This window comes from Oryzias latipes, chromosome 22 (genome assembly GCF_002234675.1).
Source record: "Oryzias latipes chromosome 22, ASM223467v1".
In the NCBI taxonomy this organism is placed as follows: domain Eukaryota; kingdom Metazoa; phylum Chordata; class Actinopteri; order Beloniformes; family Adrianichthyidae; genus Oryzias; species Oryzias latipes.
In genome coordinates this window covers 20,251,351-20,276,262 of record NC_019880.2, presented here as the reverse complement: position 1 = coordinate 20,276,262, position 24,912 = coordinate 20,251,351, and the positions used below count along the sequence as shown (strand labels likewise).

The following is a 24,912-nucleotide window of genomic DNA, read 5'->3' as shown; positions in this document are numbered from 1 at the left end:
TTGAGAACAGACGCACCGAAGTAAAATACGCTTCTTCTTTATTTACATCTGTGGACTGATAGAAAGCAGCAGAGACGCTCGGTTTCCCCGCCTTTTTGCCTCCAAACCGTCCGACACTTCTGATGGATTCATCTCCAGAGTCATGCACAAGTTGATGAATGAAAACATTTTAAAAGCAGCTTCTGTGTCCACACATGAACAGAGACATGATGGGGAGGGCCGTGTAACCTCCAGCGCTTAGGAAGAGTCCAGAACCAGCGGGCGGGCGGCTTCAGTCCTCAGCGGAGAGGACGTCCACAGCCTCCAGAAGGTGTAAGGCCAGGGAGTACTGGGCGTGGTTTTCTGGCAGGATTTCAATGAGGCGGCTCACCAGCCGGCTGGTCTGGGACAGAGGCACGAGGGGGCACCGCAGCTCACCGGGGTCCTGCAGCAGGACAAGAATGACAGCAGGTCAAAGGTCATGTCTGCTTGACAGAACAATATATTTAGAAAATGTGAGGAATGCAGGTCGTTTCTGAGAAAATCCTTGCAGCAGAATAAACACGTCAGCAACAACAGCTGCAGGATGAGGAGAGGTTTGAATGATCAACATTGCGATGGCGACAAAACCTTACGACGCACGAACAAAAAGCAAAACAACCAAAAACGTCATTTCACTGCAACAGTTTACGAGTCAACCATCGTCTACATAGAGGCCATCATCAAACATAAAGGACTCCATCTGATTGGTCAAACGCATGAAGGCATTTGATTCCTGAAATACTTAAAGCACATTTAATCCTTGTGCTATCCTAGGCACTTTACCATTGGGAGTTGGGTCATCTAGACCCACTAGACAGTGCTCTGAACCTTTTTTCTTCAATGATTTGTGATCTTCACTGGTGTCCATGGATTACATGAAATCTTTCCACCTTTGTCATGGTAGGGAGAACACGTCAATGTAAGTATGGGGTCATCTGGACCCCAAAGGATAACACAAGGGTTCAGGTTACCATTTATACGTATTGCAGAGCTTGATAGCGTGGTAAAGATGAATTTGCAATTTATTGTGAATTTAATTATTTGCAACAATCATGTTTATATTGATTTATTCATTTCAGGAATGAATGAATTGATGCACAGACAGGCTGCAGGGATTCATGTGAACATGATTCATGTCAGAGATTGTGGTTGAAGATACGATTCAGGTGATATCTGGTCATTTTAACCCTTGTGTTATCTTAGATGACCCAACCCTTCCATTGACGTGTTCTCCCTACCATGACAAAGGTGGATAAAGGTGGAAAGAATTCATGTAATCCATAGACACCAGTGAAGATCACAAATCATTGAAGAAAAAAGGCTCAGAGCACTGTCTAGTGGGTCCAGATGACCCTACTCCCAATGTTAAAGTGCCTAGGATAGCACAAGAGTTAATGACATCACATGTGTGTTGTTGCTGTGATTGGCCGGTTTACTTTAGAGTCACATAAACCTGCTGTTCCTCAGTCCAGATGGTATTTTCTAGGATCGATTAGAATGGATTTATTTGATTTTGAATTGATCAGTTGGATGAAGAACTGGCCTCAGTCAGATGGATTCATCGATGAGTCGACTCGTGGTTCTACACGGTTTATTCTGGGACGACGTTCAGGGCGGGGCTGGGTTTCTTACCATAGCCTTTAGCCACGTGCAGAGCGTGGGGGGCAGGCGGGCCAGCAGCTCCATGGCGGCATGGGTCTGGCTCTGGCTGTGCAGCAGCGAGTAGCTGAGCCTCTGACCCGTCAGCACCAGCAGCTGGGAGCCCAGCACGTCCTTGTCCTCCACCTCCAGCGTCAGCTGCAGGCAGACACACATGAAACGGGTGTTTCCAGAACCCATCCGTGTCCAACGGCAGCCTGTCCGGCCTCACCTCTTCAGCCCGCGAGTCCAGGCCCTGGCTGTACAGCTCACAGACGAGGTGTCGCCGCAGGATGTCTGGGTTGATCTGCAGAAGGGTCCCGAGCTCGAGGCACAGGGAGGGCCACCAGTCGGCTTTGGGTCCAGTGGAGCCAGAGCAGGCAGAGTTGGACGCGTCGTCTGTCGCCTGAACCCAGCCGGTCAGCAGCCGAAAGAGGAACTGAGACACACGGACGGAGTCATGAGGACCTGAGCAGAAAGGTCGAAGTGCATTAACCTCTGAGCTCCTTCCCGCCTCTTGCCTCCTGACGCAGGGCGACCACGGCGGCGTCCATGTCTCCGCTGGGCATGAGCTGGATGGTGGTCAGGTCTCTGAAGAAGGCGTTTTTACCCTGCAGAGCAGAAACACTGCTGTGGTCAGACCGTCTTCCTGCTGGTCCTACGTCTGACTGACTCCTGCTCACTTTGCTGTCAAACAGGCTGAGCGGCTTGACCTTCACGTTGAAGGTCATGGCAGCGTGTAGCACTGAAGCTAGCAGAAAGTGATGCTGCACCAGCGGGTAGTGGACCCCTTTTTGCTCCAGGGCCAGTTCCGCGATGGATGCAGGCCCACTGGCTCCACTCCACACCTCCTCCACTGACAGCTCCGGGGCAGAGACCTCCTGCATGGCAGAATCTGCCTGCAAGCAGCACACAGTCTCAAAAGGTCAAAGGTCATCTTTAAGATGGCCAAGCAGAGCAGCTCCTCATGCACTGTCAGAGCTGCAGGATGCTTCCTGGCTTTCAGGCACTGCTCCATGCTTGCTTCTGCCGCCGTTACTTACGTAGGAATGTAAAAAAGACAAAGGGCTGAGAGTCACCAAAAACCCAGTCACCTCCATGAGGATCTGCAGCAGCTGGACACAGCAGCTGAGGAAGGCGGTCAAGGCTTTGTCTCCCATCCCCACGTCCTGCACACAGCAGCAGCACGCCGCCTTAGCTCCAAGCCTCTGAGTTCAGACTTCACACGGAGTCCAGAGGTCACTTACCCGCCGGCACAGACGATCTTTGGGGGCTTTGCCGACCTGAAAGACGGGATTTGGGTAACTGTCCATGTACAGCTCGTCATCACACACAGAGACCTGGACTGAACCTACAGTTACCTTTTCCATGAGGTAGGCAGCTGCAGAGAAACGCTTGACGATGAACGTGGTCCACATCATGGTGGAGATACCTGCAGACATTTGCAGAGCTTAAGGGCTGCCCCTGTGAGCGGCTCGTGCACGCGCCTCGTGCACGGCGGGGACAGACCTGCTCCGTGTTTCTGGGCGTTACTAACCCAGCTGAATGTGAGGACTGGACACCAGTTTCAGATGCTCCATGGCCCAGGACAGGTATCCAGCTTCCTGAGGAAACAGAACCCCGTTAGCACGTTTTGGACCACGTTTGAGCGGAAGCTCCGCTTTCAGGGGTTTGGGTACGCGCCTCCGGGTCTTTGTTCCACTGCACCACATGCTCCCAGCAGCAGTGGGCGAACAGCAGATCAGGGGAGAGGGAGTGTGGGAACCGCTGACACACCGACCACAGGAGATCTGGAACCAAGAAACAGCAGTTTCAGCAGAATCCACTCTAAACAGAAGAAATACAACGGTAAAACACGCACGGAGGCATGCACATGCACACGCACGCACATGCTCACACACACGCATGCAGGCTCACACATGCATGTACACACACACACATGCACGCACACACACACAGATGCATGCACGCACACACAAACATGCATGCATGCATAAATACACGCTCACACACACATGCATGCATACACACACACACTCACACACACATATGTGTAACACCAGCTAGGACGATGACTGTTCTGGTCTCGAGGAACCGACGGCACACACATCTTAGCCGGTCAGAACGTTTGGAGTTTGTCAGAACTTCAACGGATCCATGTCGGATTGTTTTGACTCGGGTCAGAAATGCTCACAGAAGACAGTTGTCCATCACCTGCCATCTGGTCCTCTGGTTTCTCCTTTCCTCGTTCTTTTTCCGTCAGCATTTCTCTGAGTCGTTCGGGGGCCACGTGTTGCCTGAACACCCATTTGGAGACGGCGTCTGCGATGCCTCCTTGAAGGACAGACATGAGTGTAAGCCAGAGAACGTGTGTTGGAGCTAACAAAAGCCACAGAAAACGGATTTGAGAGGCTTCTGAACGGTTGCTATCACGATGATCGGAGAAAATCTTCCTTCCTTCCTAAAAGGAGGGAGCAGCAGAGGCGTTCATCTCTGACCTGTGCCCCCCTCCAGCAGCGTTTTGATAGAGCACTGGACCGGGGCGCCCCCTGCTGGTCCCTGAGGAGACGGCGTCAGAAGCAGAGTCTGCAGCACCAGCACGTCCTCCAGCTGGCGAACGAACACCGCCCACTGCTCCAGCTCCAGCGAGACCGCCTCCCACTCCGCCTGCAGCTGCCGCACAAGAGCAGAGGCTGCTGTGAGCGTCACGCCGCTCTGGAAGGTGGAGGGGGAGGAGCTAGCCTACCTTGCTGTTTGACAGGCTGGTGATGCTCGCCTTGGCTGCACGGTGGGCGACTAATGCAGCCAATAAAGCAGCAGCGGCATTGTGGGACTGGACGCACGCATGTCTGACTTGCTGCCACCAGGGGGAGATAGACTGTGGGTCCCAGGAGTCCTCAACTGTACCTGAAGATGAAGAGAACGTTTTTATGAACCTGGACCACAGCCTGATGTCCTTAATGAAGGACGCTAAAGGGAAGAAAGACCAACCTTTCATGTTACTGAGAGCCACGAGTTGCGTGTGCAGATTTTGAACGGTTTCCACTGGTTTCTGAAGCACTTCTTGCTCCATTTGCAGCCACACGGACAGCAGCAAAGACTGGACACAGAGAAAAAGTCTTGAACTTGTTCTCCAATCCTTCAACTTCCTTTCAGTCTTACCAGTAAGTGCTGCGGACGGATGCCAGCCTGGTGCAGCGCCTCACACACCTGATGGTTTGGACTCCTACCACTAAGACTGTCCCAGAACAGGAAGTAGCCTGTACAGGAGAGAAAACGGCGCTGAGCGCTGTGGAACAGATGACGTTCTTGTCCCCCTGGTTCCTCCTGACGCTGAGACTAAACCCTCTCTGTTGCCGTTTATGCCTGCAGCCTTTTGAGGACGGAAAGGGTTAAAGCAGCTGAAGTGTGGAGGAATGGCGCTTGCCGGGGTGGAGAGTACCATTATGTTCCATTACTATAGTTTTCTCTGGGAAAACTGTTTTCACACCAAAGCTTAAAAGCAACAGATCACACAGATTCCTGTATCGGAACCTGGATCTATGGGTTCTGTGGGGAATGACACGACAGCAGAACACGTGTGACACATGTGTGTAGACGGAGAGGGCCAATCAAGCATTTCAGTCCCAAATACTGCAGGTGATCCCACTAGAGATCAGTGAGGTCTGGAATGTTCATCATAGAACTGTGAGAGACAGAATGTACAGACAGAAGAATCCAGGAAATCCCATTTTGCAGAAGTCATAATGGGGCAGAAAATAGTCATTTATCTCCTACAGAAAAGCAGGAACTGTCCCTGACAGACCTGTTTCTTCCGGTTACCTGTATTAATGTCACCTGTCCACACCCTCAAACGGTCACACTGCAACTCTCCACCATGACCTAGACCAAAGAGCTGTCTGAGGACACCAGGGACCACATGGTAGGCCTGGACCAGACTAAAATGAACCAATCTATGATAAGCAGCAGGTTGGAGAGAAGAGATCCACTGTTGGAGACATTCTGATCATCTTCCTCCACCTGGAGCTCCATGAAAGATCTCATCTGGGGGGGCACAACTTAAGAACTGTGAGGAAACAACCCAGATCTACACTGGGGGGGTCAAGGTGCTGAAGAGAACTGGGACCACAGAAACAAAGGTTACTAGAATAACAGGCGACAACATCATGAATTCAAATCCTGCAGAGCTCCAGAGGACTCCTGCCTGAAGTCAGCACACGTTCTAAAGTTCTCTAGACACCATCTGGATGACCCAGAGGAGGATTAGGAGAACATCATGTGGCCAGATGAGACCAAAATAGAAATCTTTGGTTACATCCTTAGACCCCAATATCCACTGTGAAGCATGGGGGTGGATGTATCATGGTTTGGGGCTGTTGATCCATAGTAAGGAAAGGATGAATGGATCCATGGTAAGATTTTGGGCTAAAACCTCCTTCCAGCAGTGAGAGCGTCAAGGATGAAACACGATCTTCCAGCAGGACAACGATCCCAAACACATCGTCACACAAAGCATTCCAAGGTTCTGGAGTGTTCTAGACCAGTGTTTTCCAACCTTTTTTGAGCCACAGCACACTATAACCTTGTTAAAAATCCTGCAGCACACCAGCATCAAAAAAAAAAAAAGGAGAAACAAACTCATAGTCTGTATTGATCTACAGTCCCTCTGCAATCTCACATGCATTTATGTGATAATTGTGGCAGAAAAAGCTGGAAGCTGCAGCTGTTTTTTCTAAAAGATGTAATAAAAGTAAAGTTAGAAGATTTAAAAACTGTTTGATGTGTGTTCGTTGTGGTTTGAAGACATCAAAGGAAGACTCATTGTGCGCCGAGACGCTGTCACTTTAACCCAATGCATCATGGGAGATGTAGTGATGGCAGCCAGACTCTCATCTCTGAGCTACATTGTTTTGTTCACTTGTTCCACGGTCTGACTCCGGATTCTGTGGAAAGCTCCACCGCTAAAGACGAACTTTAGCTGGTATTTTTGTTGGAACTGAGAGACTTTATGAGCTAAATCGGAACAAGGAAGTGAAGACTTTATCCACTTCTGATTGGTCAGACTGATGACGTATGATTAAGCCTCCAAGAATGATTGGAGGAGACAGATAAAGCGGGACTTTTCTGAAAACAGCTGACGCTAGGGCTAAATAATTCTTATCAAAATGTCGTTAATAGAATCAAATAAACACAAAGAAAAAAAGTATTTTACGATCTTTTATATTCCTAACTACTCAGCGTTTTGTCAGGGCCTGTTTGGATGAACACAGAGCTGATATCCAGTGCCATGGCACACTGGTTGAAAAACACTGTTCTAGAACGTTATGGTCTCTGGACCTGAAACCAACAGGGAATCGGTGGAGCAGCACAGCTCTTGAGAAGATCTGCATGGAACAGAAGCTACCGTGTGGATAACCATGGGTTGTGTTTGAATTCCTTCACTTCTCTGGTGCACTATATAGCGTGTTTGCCATTTTTTTGCGCCGTCCGAATCAACCATGCCAAAATCGAGTGACTTAGAAGTTTTCTAGAAGTCTCTGTGAAAAACTAGTCAATGCTCACTAGATATAGACCACAATGCATTGCGTTTATAAACCATCCATGCTTTCATCATCAGAACATGGTGGATTCATAAGTACTCCTCGTAAAATGTTTATTAGATTTTTCCTCCGTGACATCGGTGACGTCAGGCGTCTAAATCCAGGACACTAGTCAGGGATTAGGGAGGGAATTCAGACACAGCCCGGTAATGACCTTTGACCTCTGTCATTGGCAACCAGGGTTACTTTTGTTTACTGACCAAATTCTGAATATTTAATTTGATAAATGAAAGATGTGATTTTCTGGATCCTTTTGTTTACATTCTGTCGTCTCTGAAGAACATTCCAGACTGTCGTCTTTTGGAGAGGGACAGCTCACAGACGGTCAAACTCTTTTGTTCATTGCCAACCCGAGACATCATGCTTGACATTTCTGTTTCATTTTGCCTGTGAAACCAGCCCCCCAGCGGTAGAGGTTGTCTTGTAAGTGAAAGTTTGCCATGTCCTCTCAGGTGCCACAGTCCTGTTAGAGCTAACGTTATGAGCTAAAGTAAAGACATAAATGCAGAGTATGGATTTACCAAGCTGGTTCCACTCCGTTTCAGACCTGCCAATCACTTGTACCTCCCCGTCCTCGGAGCACTCCATGTGGGACAGAAAAGCCTGGACAGGGAGGGGGGAGCTGGGCAGGTCCTGAGCGAAGGAGACGCCGGGCTTTGCAGCAAACTCGGCATATTGCTGCAGCACCGGCAAAACACGGAGCAGCTCATCGTCCAGGTCCTCCAGGCCGTCCTGCAGGGATGAGGGTGAGCAGAACCCATCTGCCGTACCAGACTTCCCCTGTCGATCTGCACCACTCACATGTCCCAAAGCGGGCTCAGAGCGAGCCGCAGCCTGCAGCTGCTGGATGTTGGTGTAGAGCTGGAGCAGCTTCAGCTGCGAAGAGCACAGCTGCAGCAGAGACACGTCCACCTCCTCAGGCGCTGGGGAGCAAAAACAACCGTCAGGATGTCTGCTGACAGAGCGAGTACAGAAACGCTGGGTACAGAACCAGAACCATCCTCACCCTGCTGCTGCAGCGCCTCCTTTAGGGCACCCATGACGCTGGTGAGACAGGAGGCGGTGACGCTCCTGTTGGACAACAGAGACTCCAAAGCCTGGAGACCAGATTTAGAGAGAACTGTTGGTTCATGGACACGAAGACGACTCCAATAAAAACCCTGAAAATCCCCCATTTCAAGCAGAAAAAGCCTGTTGTCCATCAGACTAGTGACTAGCTAGACTGACTAATGGAGCATGAAGTCAGAGACTCCATTCATCGAGTCCCTGTGTCTGAACTTTGTCCTGTCTCTACGAGTTTCACCCAAATGTTTCAGAAAGACCAGAATAACAGCTCCACAGGGAACTGTGTGTGACTGCAGTGGGTTTTACTTACACAGGGAGAGCAACATAAAGAGCAGCAGCCTCTTTTACCTGCTTCTTTATTGCAGGATGCTTGATTTCCAACAGAACACTTCTGGCTTCATTTTCCAAAGTCTCTAAGAAGCATCAGGTAAACAAAAGAAAACAGCTGTTATCATTCAGAAAGAGCCTGAGGAGGTTTTCTAAGTCCTTACCGGGATCCATGTCTCTGGTTTTTAGTGCAGAGGTGAGTCTCTTCATGAGATGCATGTCTTTGGCCTGTTCACTCTTTTTGTCACTGAAATGGAGGCAACACAACAGAAGTGAACCAGCATGTGTAGACATAGCTATAGAAAGTCAACATGCCGACCACCAGGACAAGACCACTGGACCAAGGTGAGGCTCCTTCATCCTGATGCTGCAGCCTTCCTGCTCTCATGGTTGCTTCGCAGCCTCTTTAATTCAGGTTCTGCCCGGTTCTTACATGACTATTGGAATCAGGGCTGCACAGTTGGGATTGATAAAGAGGTGAGTCTGATCATGTTTAGTGTTGGCACTAGATTTCATTTTCCATTCAGTCAATTCAAGCACTTTACAAACCTTCAAAACCAGCATTACAGCTACTGGAGGTGTAACGACGCAATTCATAGTCTATCAGTTCAATGATCCGATTGGATCCGATTCCGTAAATGGATCCAGACCATCTTTAGCAAACAAGTCAACTAGAATGAATGTCAAATCCATTCACATGTTAGTTTCCTAAAGTTCACCACTGTTGTTTTTCCACATCCAAAGAATCCAAAGGGAACATTCTTAGAACATTCTAGACACTGGATGGTCACATGACTTTATTCAAAGTCTGTCCACACATTGGACTGGAATGATGGACTGATCCGTGTTAATGACATCACATGTGTGTTGTTGCTGTGATTGGTCGGTTTACCTTAGAGTCACATAAACCTGCTGTACCTCAATCTAGATGGTATTTTCTAGGATTGATATTCATGGCCGACGAAGTGTGCATTATCACTTTTTAACGCACGCCGAAGCCTGAACCTGCTTCCCCGAAGTGCGTTAAAAAGTGTTAATGCACACTACGAAGGCCATTAACCCGCTTATACCATGGTCACTGACAAAAGCAATAAATATTAACCAGTTTTTAGTCCTTAATTCTTGTTTTTTTTTCCAATTTGGATCACTTTTCTCACAAAAAGCGTACTATTTGTTACATGGTGCGGCGTGTAACAAATAGGCCGCGTCGCGCCGCACCAGTCAAAATTTGGCGATATAAAGCGATGTGTATGCTGATCTTTCCGATGGGTTGAATAAAGCATCAGATCAGAGAGAAAGTTCACCTCTTACTGCTTGTTTTTGTCCAGATGATGAAGCTAAAGGTTGTTTTAAAGAAGCCGGCAAAGTGATACCAAATATTTAAGCTAGGTGATTGGAACTTCTTCTTTCACCGTGCGGTTATCCCGTGGTATATCACTTTTTAACGCACATCCAGCAGCCAATCAGAATCGAGTTTTCCCCCGGACCATGGTATAAAATCGATTTATTTCACTGAATCGATTTCATAACGTTTTAGGTCGAATGGATGGTTGATAGATCTGGTTGGATCCTAGGAATAGAAATGGGTTCACCCAAACAATCTCAATGTTGTTATAGCTTTTCATTCATACCTTCATCTTCTAAACCCGTTTTGTCCTTTTTGGGGTCATGGGGTTGCTGGAGCCTATCCTGCCCATCCTGGACAGGTCTCCAGTCTGTCTCAGGGCCACAATCACACACCAATGCACACTCACATGCACAGCTAGAGACAACTCAGAGTAACCAATGGACCTATGAAGCATGTTTTTGGACGGGGGGAGGAAGCCGAAGAAAACCCACGCATGCACCGGGAGAACATGCTAACTCTGGTTCAGGTCCCCCAGCTGGGAATTGAACCAGGGGCCTTTTTGCTATGAGGCAAGAGGCTAACCACTGCACCACCATGCACCTATTTTTTGTCCTCAACATTTTTCACAAAACGCCAAAAAGACTATTTGAAAAAGTTTTTTAAATGCTGCAAATGCATGAAACCTAAAACGGCAGAGAAACGTCCATGAATGAAGCTCAGTTCAATCTGCTGCAGCTGTGAAGGATGTCAGGTGTCCGTGTGATGATGTCTTCACTGAACAGAGCGTCTGACCCACCTGAGGGCGAGGTGGAAGGGTATGTTGACCGTCCTCAGGACCCCTGAGCTGGGGTCCAGCAGACACACCTGCTGGGTGTGGAGCTGCCAGCCCTGGCTGGTCACACTGTTCACGCCCATCAGGCGGTAGCCCGCGTACAGCAACCTGCGAGGACAGACACGATCTGCACCCATCTGGGTTCATGCTTTTTCGTTGTTATGGTAACCTTCTGGCTTTCTTATCCAATGACAGTCCAGAAAACAACCTGGTTTACCTGCAGTGTTTGCCCACAGTGAAAGCACCAACACGAGGCCCCCGCTGCATGGCCCACACCTCCAGGATTCCTCTGCGGGGGGCATAGATGATAAGGAACAGGGCGTGGCGTCTGGGCATGGAGCCAGTGGGGGAGAAATCCCGATCGCCACGTTCCTCACGAACCTGCAGCCAACCCAGCTGAGCGTCTCTGTAGCCTGAAAGTAAGACCAGAGGTTCAGAGAAAAGTCCAGAACACTTCCTGAATGGAGACTGAAGGATCAAACCCAGCAGGGAATATTATATATATATGAAACATCAAGGTCATCTTTCCTTCACCTTTCCACATGCGAATAGAAATGCCCCGGGCCAGGTCCAGCAGTGTGACTCGACCAAAGTCATCCGTTACTCCCGCCAAGGTGTTGCATGGGGACAGACATATGGACTCGCCGTGGCGTCGGGAATCTGGCAGACCAAACCTGGAAACAGAGCAGTGGAGTTTAAAGACAGAAAAGCTCCCAGCTGCCGCAGAATGTGGAGGACACTTTGGCCTTTCCATAACGGGACACCCACCGGATCCCTAAGGGGGTTGCAGGCTCAACTTTGGGCCTCTGCTTTGGAGTGCTGTCTTCTTCAGTTTTGCTCTTGTTCCATCCTAACCAGCCACTGAGGAGAAAACAGAGGAGCTCCCAGAAATGAAACATGAAGTCAACACACCGAAAGAAACACAACGAAAACAAACCAGATCAGTCTGGACTGCATGAAAAGACCCAGATTCATTGTTGAACCATACTGATTACCAACAGAGAATCACACACACACACATGCAGACACACACCGACGCACACACACATACACAGACGCACACACAGACACACCCACACACACAGACGCACACAGACACACACAGACACACACACACACCCGCACACAAAGACACGCACACACACAGACGCACACACACTACCTGGCTGCACTGAACAGAGCTGAGGTGAGTTTACTGGCTACAGCCATGGCCACGTGGGACAGCAGAGGTTGGGAGCTTCCCTGCAGACACAAAAGGACAAAGAAAAGACAACACTGCATTTACTCACTGATCTACAGGGGGGGCAAAAGTATTCAGTCACACTTCAGTTGTGCAGGTTCTCCCACTTTAAAAGATGAGAGAGGCCTGTAATCTTCATTCAAAGCTATACTGAGACTCTAACTTTAGTCTGATTCTTAAAGAATTTGATGGTGGAAAATAAGTTTATTTGGACAATAACCAAACTCTGCCAGACACAGAGACACATGTGGCAGACAGAGAAGCAGGTCTGCCACATGTGTCTCCTTAAACACGTAGAGGCTCATCAACCACAGAGACATGTAGTTTGCATAAACTCTATTCAATGCATTCTGGCTGCTCCACCACAATCATGTGTACCTTTGGTGGTTTTTATGTATCAGTTGGGTCTCTGTTAGTTTTTTGTCAATACTTATACCCCGCCCCGATAAGGGCCGGGTGCAGATGTAGGGTTTATCACGCTGCACATCTGGCTGCAGGTTTCAGTAGCTCTGTGGTTTTTTTGCAGCACGTCATGGACAGATGGTCATCCAAATAGAACTGATGTAAACTTCTAGAATTTTCCCTCATAGGATCAATGTTTCCGGTTCATCTTCACAAGGGTTGGCCTATTCCTCCATACAGCTCTTCTCTACAGCAGCGATTTCAGGCTGTGGCTGGGCGACAACCCCAAAGAGGATCTATAGTAGGGCTGGCTAGTCCCGGTCCCTGAGAGCTACAACCCTGATCGTTTTCCCGCTCTCCCTGACCAGATTGTTGCCGTTTAGCTGACTCAAGTGGTTCGACATCCTGATTGACTGAACATGCCTGATTTAGGTAGTCAGCATCGATCAGTCTGGGACCGGGGTTGGCCAGCCCTGATCTTATCAGGTAAACATCTGGAGAAGGGCTAGAGGCCACCCCAGGACCTTAAAATGCTTCTTGCAGGTGTGGTGGCATTACTGGGATGCAGCTCAGCTTTCTTTCTCCTTCAAACACGATGAGTAGAGTTCTACCAAAAGGTTCTATTTTGGTTTCATCTGACCATAGGACATTCTCCCAATCCTCTTCTGGATCATCCAAATGCTCTCTAGCAAACTTTTGACGGGTCTGCACATGTACTGGCTTTAGCAAGGGGACACTGCAGGGTTTGAGTCCCTGGTGGTGTAGTTTGTTACTGATGGTAGCCTTTGTTATTTTGGTCCCAGCTCTCAAGAAAGGTCCTTCAGTAGTTTGCTTTTAAAAAACTTTTTTTGCATTTGCATAACAAATGTTTTCATGCGTTGTGTAGAATCTCGCTTTTTTCCTATCTTTGATTTTGCTGAGATAAGTTTGAGTTTAGCGTGACAAAGCCTCCATTAAACAGCCGCTGATTGGTCCAGATTCTAACCAATCAGGTGTCTCTGTCTCATTTTGACGGTGCTTGAAGGCAGACATGGACTTTGGGTCGGTTCTGTTCGTACGGAATTCTGCCGTTTTCAACCATTCTGGTCCGTTTCTGTCAGAGAAAAACCCAGAAGGAGCAGCAAAGCAGCTAAAATCGAACTGAGTTTTGTATTTATATACATCAGTGTAGCGACCAACGTGTTTAAAACGTCTGCAGCAGAAATAAAAATGTCAGAGCTCCGACTCCGTCCAGCAGTCTATGGACTATGGCGGTAGCAATAGTGGCAGTTATATCACGCTAAGAGTAGTCACCAAAATCAAAGACAGGAAAAAAGCAAGATTTGACACAACGAATGCTGAAACATGTTTTGCAAACGCAAAAAAAGTTTTTGAAAACGAAAAAAAGTTTTTGAAAGCAACACAAATTTGAAAGCAAAATAAAAATAATTGAAAAGCAAATATTTAATATTTTCATTTGCATCTTAGAAAGTTTTGTTTGCAACGTGGTGGCAGAAATATCACTCAATACACGTGAGCCGCAGTCGACCTTTGCCAGCATGAGTCTGTCAAGGATCACGATCAGATCCAACATCTCTGAGAGGTGATGCCACAAAATTCAGGCAGAAACCAGGAAAAGATTCTTGGACATTTCATTGTTTTGCTCACTTGAATGACAGTAAATGTGTTTCTGATCAGGATCTGAATCCTGATAGTGATGGACAGGTGAAGTTTCAGGAGAAAAAGGGGGTTAACTCTAACTTCTTATGTTTGCAAGTTTAATTTAGTTTAATTTTTCTTTGATTCGCACATTTACATTCTAGGCAGGTGTTTCATTTTTCTCCGTAGCCCCCTCTTGAGTTTATTGTCGGGATTGCTTCAGTGTCAGATGTAAAATATTCAGTCTGTGTAAAACAGAATAAACCAATTTTTTTTATGTGAAATGCATTTTCTTTTAGATCCATTGTCCTCTGTGAAAGAATGTGTCATGATAACTGATTAGTTACTATGTTGGTTGAGGCATTTTTTCCAAATGAGTAAAAAAAAAAAAAAAATCTGCTTTTTGCTTTTATGTTACTGGTTCGGCCCACTTGGGATAAGCCGGGTTGAATGTGGCCCCTGAACCAAAATGAGTTTGACCCCCCCCTCCCCAACAGCCTCTCACCTCTACAGCATAGTAGAAGCCTGTGAACGGCCCGGCTCCGACGGTCACATACTGGCTCATTGCAGGGGGGCTCCCCTTGACTGATGCATTGAACCCTCCAAGGATTGAAGCATTCTTCATTTGGTCAAAGACAGACAGAGTCATAATACCTGAAAGCAGGGAAAAAGTCAGTAAAGGTTAAAGTTCATGTTTTTCTTCTCTTTTATGTCTGAAAGTACAGAACACCTCAAATAACGGGGGGGGGGGGGGGGGGCTTCTGGTAGCCAAAAGACCACTAAATGTCACATAACTACATAGGTCTGTGTCACACATTTTTACATGTCATTTGGGTTGCGGCCCATGCGTGATAAGCGTCATTCATAACGTATGGTCAGTAACGAGCACAGAATTATGTCTGTGCTGTCTCCTTGCTATTTCTACAAACTGGAAAGATGACTGGACTTTTACGTTCTCTGCATGGAAGGCCGTGCTCATTACAGTTTCTTTCTGTCACTTTAATGTGCTGGATGACAGCGGTACACCTGGGGAAGGGGTCCACAGGCTGCTGCGACATGCATGTGCAGTTAATAATAATAATCCATTTTATTTATAATGCACTTTTCATTAAATGAAACCTCAAAGTGCTACAAGATATGAATAAAAACTCAATTAAAAAGAAAAATATGTGCACATTTGAATAGAAAATTAACTTAAAACTATAAAAGTTGCACTTAACAGGCAAAGAATAAAAACTATCAGCAGTCATAGGCTTTTTAAAACAGAAATGTCTTTAAAGGGGCTTTAAAAGAGTCCAGGGTCTGTGATGTTCTGAGATGAACAGGAAGGGAGTTCCAAAGCCTTGGTGCAGCAGAACAAAATGCTGTGTTGTCTCCCATCGTGCGGAGCCTGGGGGGGGGCCTGAAGAAGGAAAATGCCTGATGAACGGAGGGTACGGGAATGTTTCTGGGGCAAGAGGAGTTCCTAGAGGTATGGTGGTGCCTGACCGGCCATGCATTTATAGGCGATGATGAGAAGTTTGTATTCAATCCAGGATGAAACAGGAAACCAGTGCAGCGATTTCAGGATGGAGGTGATGTGTTCATATTTCCTGGCTCCTTTTAGGATTGTGGCTGCACTGTTTTGGATGTACTGAAGTTTTGTTATATTTTTGTTGGGAATGCCAGAAAAGAGGGAGTTGCAGCAGTCCAGCCTTGAGGAGATAAAGGCATGGACAAGTGTTTCTGCGTCAGGAAGCGATAGAAGGGGCCTGAGTTTGGAGATGTTTCGTAGGTGGTGGAATGAAGTCTTGTATAGGTCCTTTATGTGGTTGTTGAAGTTTAGCTGAGGGTCAAACTTTACTCCTAGGTTGGTGACTGAGGAGAGAAACCATCATGCATGCCTTTATCTCCTAAAGGCATGTGGTGAGATGGGATAGAGCTGCAGTGGAGTTTGGAGCAGTTTTTATGTGGATCTGTGTGTCATCAGCATAACAATGGAAGGACAACCCATGTTTACTGATTACAAGTCCAAGCGGAAGCATGTAAATTATGAAGAGAATAGGGCTGAGAACTGACCCCTGCGGGACACCACACGTCACAGGGAGCGGTCTGGACTTGCATCCTCCCATGAGCACATATTCAATCTATTCAGTTAAGGAGGTGTCTAACGTTGTTCCTTAAGAGGACAAACGTTCCTTTGCTTAATGACTCTTACCTATACTGCTGTGGTCCACGATGGAGTCCATCTCCTGCAGCCCCCACTTCTTGTAGGCCAGGGGAGGAGGCGGGACCACGTCACTGCCAGCTGCTGTAGCTGCATGAGAGGGAGGAAACCAAAGATGGGCGTAACATTATGCTGCCTTGGCTGGCATGCTACGCAATAAACTCAGGTCAGGATAACCGATCAAAGCCTCAAGTTGTATGAAGAAGTCTTCAGTCAGTGTTTATCTTTCTACATGTAAAAGCTCCTGTTATTTTTTAGAAATGCTGCACAGATGACAGACGCACTCTCTTAAAATTAGGAAGCAGCCGTCAAACTCCAAGTTTTCAGTTTTCCACAGCTCAAACTCTTACTGAACAAGACTAGAATGGCGGGTCCTTTTCAAAACCCCATATTCTGCTTTCATGTGAGTAAAGGACAAAGTGAGCTGAGCTGTTGAGCAAATGCAAGAAGATCCTGCCATCATCTCCCCATGGCGGCCCTCATGCATCAGCAGATGTTTCTAGAAAACTCACTCTAAAAGCTTCACTTCACAACAACTACAATAAACCAACATGCTTTTTCATGAACGCCTGGTTAAACGTGAAGGCTTAGGCTTGCTTTACCCCCTCGGTTAAGAAATTTGAGGAACTTTGTTGATGTTGGACTAGGCGTCATGGCGGCGAAACGGAGATCTTCATGGAAGGACTGAAGAAGGGAAGATGGCTACCAGATTATGAAGACTCTGCCTGGAGGTGGTGTTAAGGTTAGAAGGTAGGTACATTTAGGGTGGAGGGTGAGCTCTGCTGCTGTGAGACGGTTCAAAACCAAACTTGAACCCCCCTCCTTATGATTATAAGTCAAATTAATTTGATCCTTTAGGACTCTGCTGTTTTATTTGCTGTCCCTTTGTGCGATTCTTAAATGATTCGCCTGACGGAGCATTTGTGGCTGAAGAAAACACAACTAGCTGAAACAATGCTGGCTGTTGAACTGATGCTTTTTGAGATGGAGTCTGGTTAGACCGCTGGGTATCACTGACCCACCGGAATCACTGACCCACAGGAATCACTGAGACGTGTCCCAGAACTAATCCGGAAGACGTGATATAAGAAAAAAAAGCCACACGTTCTTTGAACTTCAAACGGTATCAAAACCAAATAAACAGCTATTGAAGAACAAGTCATGAACTCAAATCAAGACTCAAGTGTCATTACTATTGTGACAAAAAGATTTGGGCAGAAATATGATGGATAATTCTATAAAACACACAGTTAAAAGCAGCTAAACAAGAGCTAAAGCTGCAGCGTAGCTACTGTTCATCTCACTGGTACCTGAATGCTGAGCAGCTAAAACTGCCCCCGCCCCCACGGCCAGCAGGGAAAACACAACATTCAGTAACACAACATGACAGCAGTCTGACACACACGAGGACAAGGCGGCTCACCTCTGGCCACCTGGTTCCTGCAAGCTCGCAAAGACTGGAAGAGACTGAAACCATCGATGGTAACCATGGCAGCGGGGTAGAGGATGCTCAGTTCTTCGTGCTTCACAAAAAAAAAAAAAAAAAAAAAAGTATTAGACGAGGAACCTGATTCACATAAATGCTCTGAGACAGACAGAATGGAGAGTCGGAGCAAAGCATGGCAGCATTTTTACTATTCAAAGGCAGAGAAGCTGCTTCACTCTATAAATCCCAGAACTCAGTTCTTTATAGACCTTTAAAAAGGTAAAAAAAAAAACAAGAAATTAGTGCTGTCATGCAATTACTCTTTTGTGTGATTAACTATCCAAGACCTGTAATTAATTTAATTAATTGATCTTTTAATCTAACCTAATAAATGCTGTGAGAAGCCTGATTTTAAGCTATTTTCATAAAGGGTCTATTTTAAGCAAAACCAACTTTTCTGAGCTTTAAGTGTTTTATAATCTTCATTTCTCACTATAAACATCCCCAAAGTGGTATTTTGATCCATTCACACATTTCTGAGTATTCCTCTAAAAACCTGCTCTCTGAGCACCAGCCCCTCCCAATTCATGAAAACGAGAAGTACCTCACATTGTGACATCACAAAGTGAGGAACCGCCCCTTCCAGGAAGAGTCTGTGCTGCCAGCTCCGCCCCCAGGCTAACTGACACGCCCACTTTCTCAGTGGAACCAACTGTGACCGGCTAAACTCTTTTATTTATATGAACAATATGAACGTCCATCTTTGTAAAGGTTCAGATGTTTTGTTTTCATCTGAGAAACTCAGACATGATGCTGAGGCCGATTCTAGGATGATGTCATGAAATGGAGGAGAGAGAAAGGCGGAGCCTCAGAGATTGAGTTGTCTTTCTTCAGGTAGGAAAATGAGTTGCAAAAATAACTCATATTTCATAGATTAATGGTTCTTTAGTGTGTCAAAGGTCATTTATGATCATATCTATGGATTTACTTTCCTCTGAAAGAATTTGGAAAAGCAGAATATAGACCGTTTATATTTGTGACATTGTGGTGCAGCAAAAGATCAAAATAACTATCTTAAAAAGTGGATTGATTAAGTTTATTAAGTACAAATAAAAAAAATAAAAATCATCGGGTCGAGAGTCTTGGATTTAACACATAAAAACAGCAGGAACACTTCTGAGCAATCCAAAAATATTGACCATAACCTTTTCATCAATACCATAATACTAATAATAAGTCGTCATTCCTTATTCCAAGGTTTACCGTTTGTTGTGATCAGCCCTCCATGTACCCCATTAATGTATGATAAGGAACACCTGGTCGGCCTTTATCCTTTACATGACAGATAATAGCTGTGCCGGTGTTTTGCATTAGTTCTGGAAAGAACTACAAAGTCGCACATTAATGATGTCACAGCAGCGGCAGGCGCCTGCTGCGTACAGGGACAGTAAGAGCGATCCAAGTCGTGTTTTCAGCTGAGCTGAAATAAAACGTTCCTGCAAGTAAACAGCTGAACCTTCGTCTTCAATCTGAGAACACGACAATAATCCTGTAGATTAAAAATTGGATTAAGAAAATTTTAAAAAATAACATGCTAATTTGTCTGTAATCAGTTAATTGTAATTAATGCGATATTTGACAGCCCTACAATAAATATGGTTTTAAATCACTAATACTTCTAATCCATCAACTGATAGACCCAGAATTAGACAAAACAGAACCTGAACACCGCTCTCACCTGTTCAGCTACTCCAGGATGGCGAGGGATCTCATAGGTGCGACATTTGAGTCTGAGAACAGGGTCCTCATGCAGTAACTGAGCCAGAAGCAGGACCCCACCCTGAAGACACAATTATTTTTATAATTACAAAACAGACTGACATTAGCAGTAATGCAGCCAGAAAACCAGCCTAAGTCCAACAGGTACCTCTGTGTAAAAGCGAACATAACCAGAAGTGAAGCCGACTACAACACAGGTCCAGTCCGGCCGCCCAGTGGAGCTTCTACACACAACAACAACAAGGTAAGTACACACAAATACACACTTTTTATGTCAACAGTCGACATATTTGCTCTGACCTCTTCTGGCTTGCCAGCGGAATTGCTATTGCACTGCTCACACACTCTCTGGAGAGAAAAACCCGTTTTAACTTCATCAGCATCTTTATTTATAAAGCACTTTAACACAAATGCCACTGTACAATAAAAGATAAACACGATAAAATTGTTAAAAACTAGTTTAATAAACTAATGAATACAAACATAAAGATAAAAGAAAACTTGAGATGTAAAATAACTGGGACTGCATCATTTTGCACGCCCAATATTTCTGTTTTTCATTTCATATCCAATAAATTTCTGCTGCAGGTAGGAACACAAAGTGAATAATAATTAGAGAATGTGGTTAAGGAGGGAGATTAAGTAATGACAAATAATAATTTAGAAAACCCTTAATGCCTTTTAAAGATATCAACTCTGTAGAACAAGAGGACAACAGGCATAAGTTTAATCTCTTTTTAAGTTAAAATAATGTAAAAATCTCTTTACCTCCTTAATCGTAGCTTTGCTTATTTTGTAAATACAGTGAGATTAGAACAGGACTACAGTACATAACAGAGTCCATCAGTCAAAGAGCCGCTTCAACTGAGAGCCAAACTAAAGCTTGGGTTGGTCTTTGACATGATGGAGAAGCTAAACTACTAAGAACATAAACAATCGGACCCCTCCTCAGTGCTGAGCGTTCCACTCCAAGAAAGCCCCAGGGTCATCTCCTCTCTGCCACTCTCATCTGTACGCCACTTGGCTGCAAAGACAAACACAGAGACACCTTTCAAATAAAAACTACTGCTAAGAGTCAGGCAGACTGTGTGTAAGGTCTGACCCGAGAGGAAAACCGCCTTCTGTTCCCGGGCCACCACCAGCAGGTCAGAGCAGGGAGAGAGGGAAACGATGCAGTCATGGAGCCAGGGTCCACTTGGTGCTGCACAGTCCTGCAGAGCAGAGACAAGCTTCACCTCTGTGCGTCACCATAGCAAATCCTAAAACATTAATAATAGAATAAAGCAAAAGGCCAGACCTGTGTGGAAGAAGCACCTTCCTGCACTTTATTATTCTCAGTGTCCCATGCTGATTCCCAATCTGAGGTGTCCCAGGAAAGTTCATTATCTGGAGAAGATTCCAACAAACGTCAGGAAGAGGATGTCTACATAGAGCTTAGAGGTTTTGTCTGTTTATTTCTCTGTCATAAACAGAAGGGAAAGATACTACTGACATAAACAGAAAGGAAGTGACTTAAGCTGTGTCCGAATTCCCATCCTAACCCCTAACTACTAAAAACTATTTAGTGTGGGACTATCTAATGCTCTGAATTTTAGTGAAGTGAAAGTCTAATTTATTTGAACGTTTTGTGACGATTATTTATGAATCCACTGAGTTCTGGAGATAAAAACGTTGATGGTTTATTTGAAAAATACAATTTTTGAAAGCAAAAATAGTTCAGACACAACGCATTGTGGTCTATATTCGCCAATCTAGTGAGCATCAATGCACACTGGTTTTCCGCAGAGACTTCTGGGAAATTTCTAGGGCACTGAATTTTGGAATTGTAGATTCGGACAGCACTACAAAACAGCGAACGCACTATATAGTGAAGGCATTCAGACACAACCTTAGTGTTGAGTGTTCTGGGGCGGCAGTGGCTTAGGTGGTTGAGGAGGTCAGACGGAGATGGAAGGGTCAGTGGTTTAAACCCCGTCCCCCTCAGTTAACTGCCACTGTGTCCTTGGGCAAGACCCTTCACCCTCCCTGGTGTGTGAATGTGCATGCATGAATGTCCAGGTGATGGTCAGAGGGGCCGTAAGCGCAAACTGGCAGCCACACCCCCGTCAGTCTGCCCCAGGGCAGCTGTGGCTACATCAGTAGTTACCATCACACAGTATGAATGAATGTCCGAGAGGAAAACCAGTCCAGTGGTACAGTTCCCAAATGCCACGCGATGCTGCAGAGAGACGTGTCAGCCAAGACACTCCCAGCATCCAGACACTTGAGGTACTCAGGGAGGACTTCGTCCACTCTCAGAGCCTTGCCACTGAGTCAGTGACTTCAGCTAACTAAATACATAAACACAATGTAATGAAAAACTACTAGTTATGATCGTTCATGGTCCAGATATGACATCCAAGCTGCATCTCTCACAATAACTTTACTGGGAAACCGGAAACATGAATGTGAGGAGTCTGTTTCACAAAAAAATGCCCGTCATCATCATGGCCACATTATATGTAACCTGCCGGCTAGAAATGTGCGGCGGGAGGCAAACACTTCACCTGCTTGGTTCCGCTCCTCCGCCGCATCGGGTTTCTGACCCTGGAACAAAAAGTCCCGAACGGTTCTGAGCTCTTGGAGCCGACCAAACTCCAGCAAGCTGCAAGACATCCCTGCCGCCCGGCCGATCCCGTCGGGAATCCAGCAGACGAGGGGTCGGACAGTTAGCCTTAGTTCCTGCTAAAGGCGCGGCAGAAGACTTCCGGTCACGTCCGGCGGCGCGTGAACTTTGTGATTCCCGACGACAAACGTCCAAGTCCCGTCGAGCAGCTCCTTCAGCGACCAGGACAGGGGTTTACTCTCGCCTGTTGTGTTGATGACACATCGTTAGCATCGGAACACTGCTGCTGTTGTGTTTCCGGGTCAGGGATCCATTTGGAATTTCAAAATAAAAGCATCGCAGGAGCCTCTTGTTTTTATCAGCAAAAAAAGCTGAGTTAAACTTTTTTCATTTGAAATCAGATGTGATCGTAATTCTTCTACACTTAATATGTTCCAGTGGTGTTTTTCTCTCAGCTGAGGTCGCTCCATCAACACTTTGGAGTTTGCTGCATGCAAAGCTTTTTGACATTAAAATGCGTTCAAATGTTTTATTTCCCTTCAATTCTTCACAGAAGGATCCAGATCCATGATAAATAATTAATGCAGAGCCTTCAGCTCTGATCTGCTTGCTCAGCTGTCGGACAGGACAAGTTTAAATGAAGGACGCAAATACATTACTATGCAATAAAATCAAAAAAGAAAAAAATCATCAGAGATTGTAAAATGTTTGCAGATATACACTTTACCAAAAGTCGTACACCTGAAGTTTATTTGACTAAGTACACAGTGATTGAATATAGTAAGTAGACTACAGTACTTGCATCTGGTATGTAGGAAGTATACTAACGAAATATTTCTAAATTGGAACATTTTTATTTTCCATAATTTAAAAAGTAAACTTCAAGAATACTGCCTAACTTTAAGTACAGACTAAGTTTACTCTGTAGTACACTTACATAGACAATCTCCTCCTGATCATTTAATGGCTTTGAGCCTTTTTTTTTTCCTCTTCTGGGTCTCGATTGTTCAAGCAGAAGTCCTTCCACTACCCTACATAGAAACATTATTCACAGAAGTCCTCGCGTTTTTAGCAACATTTCTGCATATATTTAAAAACTAGATGTAGTTTGTACTACTGGAACCCATCATAGTATAAAAAAACACATTTACAAAGGTGCAAACGTGAGCTGACACCTGTGCTCAGGTGAGTGTTTTTGTTCTACGGTGGTGGATGATGGAATGCTAAAAGAGTGGAGCACCCGGCTACCCCCACACCAAGACCCCTACTGCAGAAACAGTGGCAGCCAGGGCTCACCAGACACATAGCAGATCCAGATCCAGTAAACCACCCTCGACCAGGGGGGTCCCCACAGGGGCCACAGGACCGCCACAGGGGTCCCCAACGCCAAAGAGCAGGGGGGCACGGAGAATGCAAGCTCCAGCCCAGCCAGAAGAATAGCCCTCTCTGCACATCAGTGGACCCAGCATTGGACTCCACACACTGGAGAGCCCCCTCCCCCCAGCCCCAGACAAGCACCCCACCACCACCTGGAAGTTCTGAGCATCCCCCCACTCCAACCCCAGGGACGAACCAAGGCCCCCCAAGAGAGACCTGCCCCACGCTCCAGGCAACCACTTGTCCGACCTTGGGAAAGTCCAGGAGAGAGCAAGACAGGGGCCGCTCTCCCCACCCACGAGAGAAGTGGGGGTCCCCCACAAGTGAAGGGAACATGGGCCAACCAGGCTCCCAAACTGATGGAATTTTGGAGAGGGGGAGCGCTCGAGGGCAAGAACCAGAACCCGCTCCACAGGGACACGGACACCCCCAGGCTCAGATGGTGGATAGATTCTCCAAGCTAGTCATTCTCAATTCATCAGAATAATTATTCAGCAATTTAGCAAATACTTGCATTTGTCCTTAATTATATTATAAAAGTTTTGGACTTTAAAAACTGACATTTCTTTGAAAATGTCGGTTCCAAAACCATTCTGCTTCTGGTCAACAGAAAAGAAATACAGGTTTTATTGGAAAACGTGCATTTTTGTGCTTTTATCTTTTTCAGGCTCTTAAAAATGAGTAGGCCGTGTATTTTTCACTACCTCACCTCCCACATCCACGCATATCAGTGGTACAGTGCAAGCACACATGACCTCACAAACACAAACTCAGCTCTTGGGGGTGCCCAACAGTTTCCTGAACGGAAACCTGGACACAAAAAGTCAGGAAACAATTGGGTGTCAGGGAGGTCCTTGGGCTCGTTGATTTCCGTGTCCCAGGCTGCAGATGGTTGAATTGTTGTTGCGTCTGCAGTTTTATGGCGTACAGAAACAACTCCCCATCTGGTTCCCACTCTTCCTCAGGATGGACGAACTGTTGACACACAAAAAGAGACGCCACCGATGTCTTCAGACACAGAAACAATGAACTGGTTATGCAAAAAAAAAGATGTGACATGATACATAAAGATTAGAAATGTGTTATTCAACACAGGTTCTGTGATGACGAGAACCATTTAGGTCTATATCTTATTTAGTTACTTATCAGAACAAGAAAATCGTATCCTCTCTATAAATATGAACATAAACGTTGGAACAAGAAGCAGTTGGATGTAAAATTCAAACCAAGTTCTGTAAGTTCTGTCCAAACATTGTTTATTTTGTTCCTAGTGGTCTTTTCGTTATGATGATGCTGATTTTAGCCAAGATCTAAAAACTTGGTGTTAAATTTAAAACAATTTTTCAGATTTAGATTAAAAACTTATTTATTAGGACATAGTGTCTGCAGAGCAGCAGGAGTTTATTAG

General features: G+C 45.9%; 1 protein-coding gene across 2 annotated transcripts; it reads right to left on the bottom strand.

Moving 5' to 3' along the window:
* Window positions 1-21: 21 nt before the first annotated feature.
* Window positions 22-22,434, bottom strand: rab3gap2 (RAB3 GTPase activating non-catalytic protein subunit 2). 2 transcript variants are annotated; one of them, XM_023951992.1, is made up of 35 exons: window positions 22,069-22,434; window positions 20,820-20,908; window positions 20,625-20,733; window positions 20,465-20,546; window positions 19,823-19,870; window positions 19,671-19,746; window positions 19,482-19,583; window positions 17,741-17,840; window positions 16,309-16,407; window positions 14,617-14,765; window positions 11,994-12,073; window positions 11,600-11,692; window positions 11,366-11,505; window positions 11,049-11,244; window positions 10,796-10,939; window positions 8,816-8,898; window positions 8,673-8,737; window positions 8,266-8,356; window positions 8,061-8,182; window positions 7,781-7,991; window positions 4,822-4,919; window positions 4,651-4,759; window positions 4,406-4,566; window positions 4,158-4,332; window positions 3,874-3,993; window positions 3,343-3,449; window positions 3,197-3,263; window positions 3,021-3,091; window positions 2,907-2,942; window positions 2,703-2,828; window positions 2,343-2,558; window positions 2,181-2,270; window positions 1,892-2,098; window positions 1,654-1,818; window positions 22-424 (listed from the first exon to the last, which is right to left on the bottom strand). In XM_023951992.1, the coding sequence occupies exons 1-35, from the start codon at window positions 22,175-22,177 to the stop codon at window positions 272-274; spliced, it is 4,089 nt and encodes a 1,362-aa protein (XP_023807760.1). In that variant the 5' UTR covers window positions 22,178-22,434; the 3' UTR covers window positions 22-271. The 2 variants fall into 2 exon arrangements, with proteins under 2 accessions (XP_023807760.1, XP_023807761.1); XM_023951993.1 differs by having other exon boundaries at window positions 2,754-2,828; window positions 22,069-22,433.
* Between the last annotated feature and the right edge of the window lie 2,478 nt (window positions 22,435-24,912).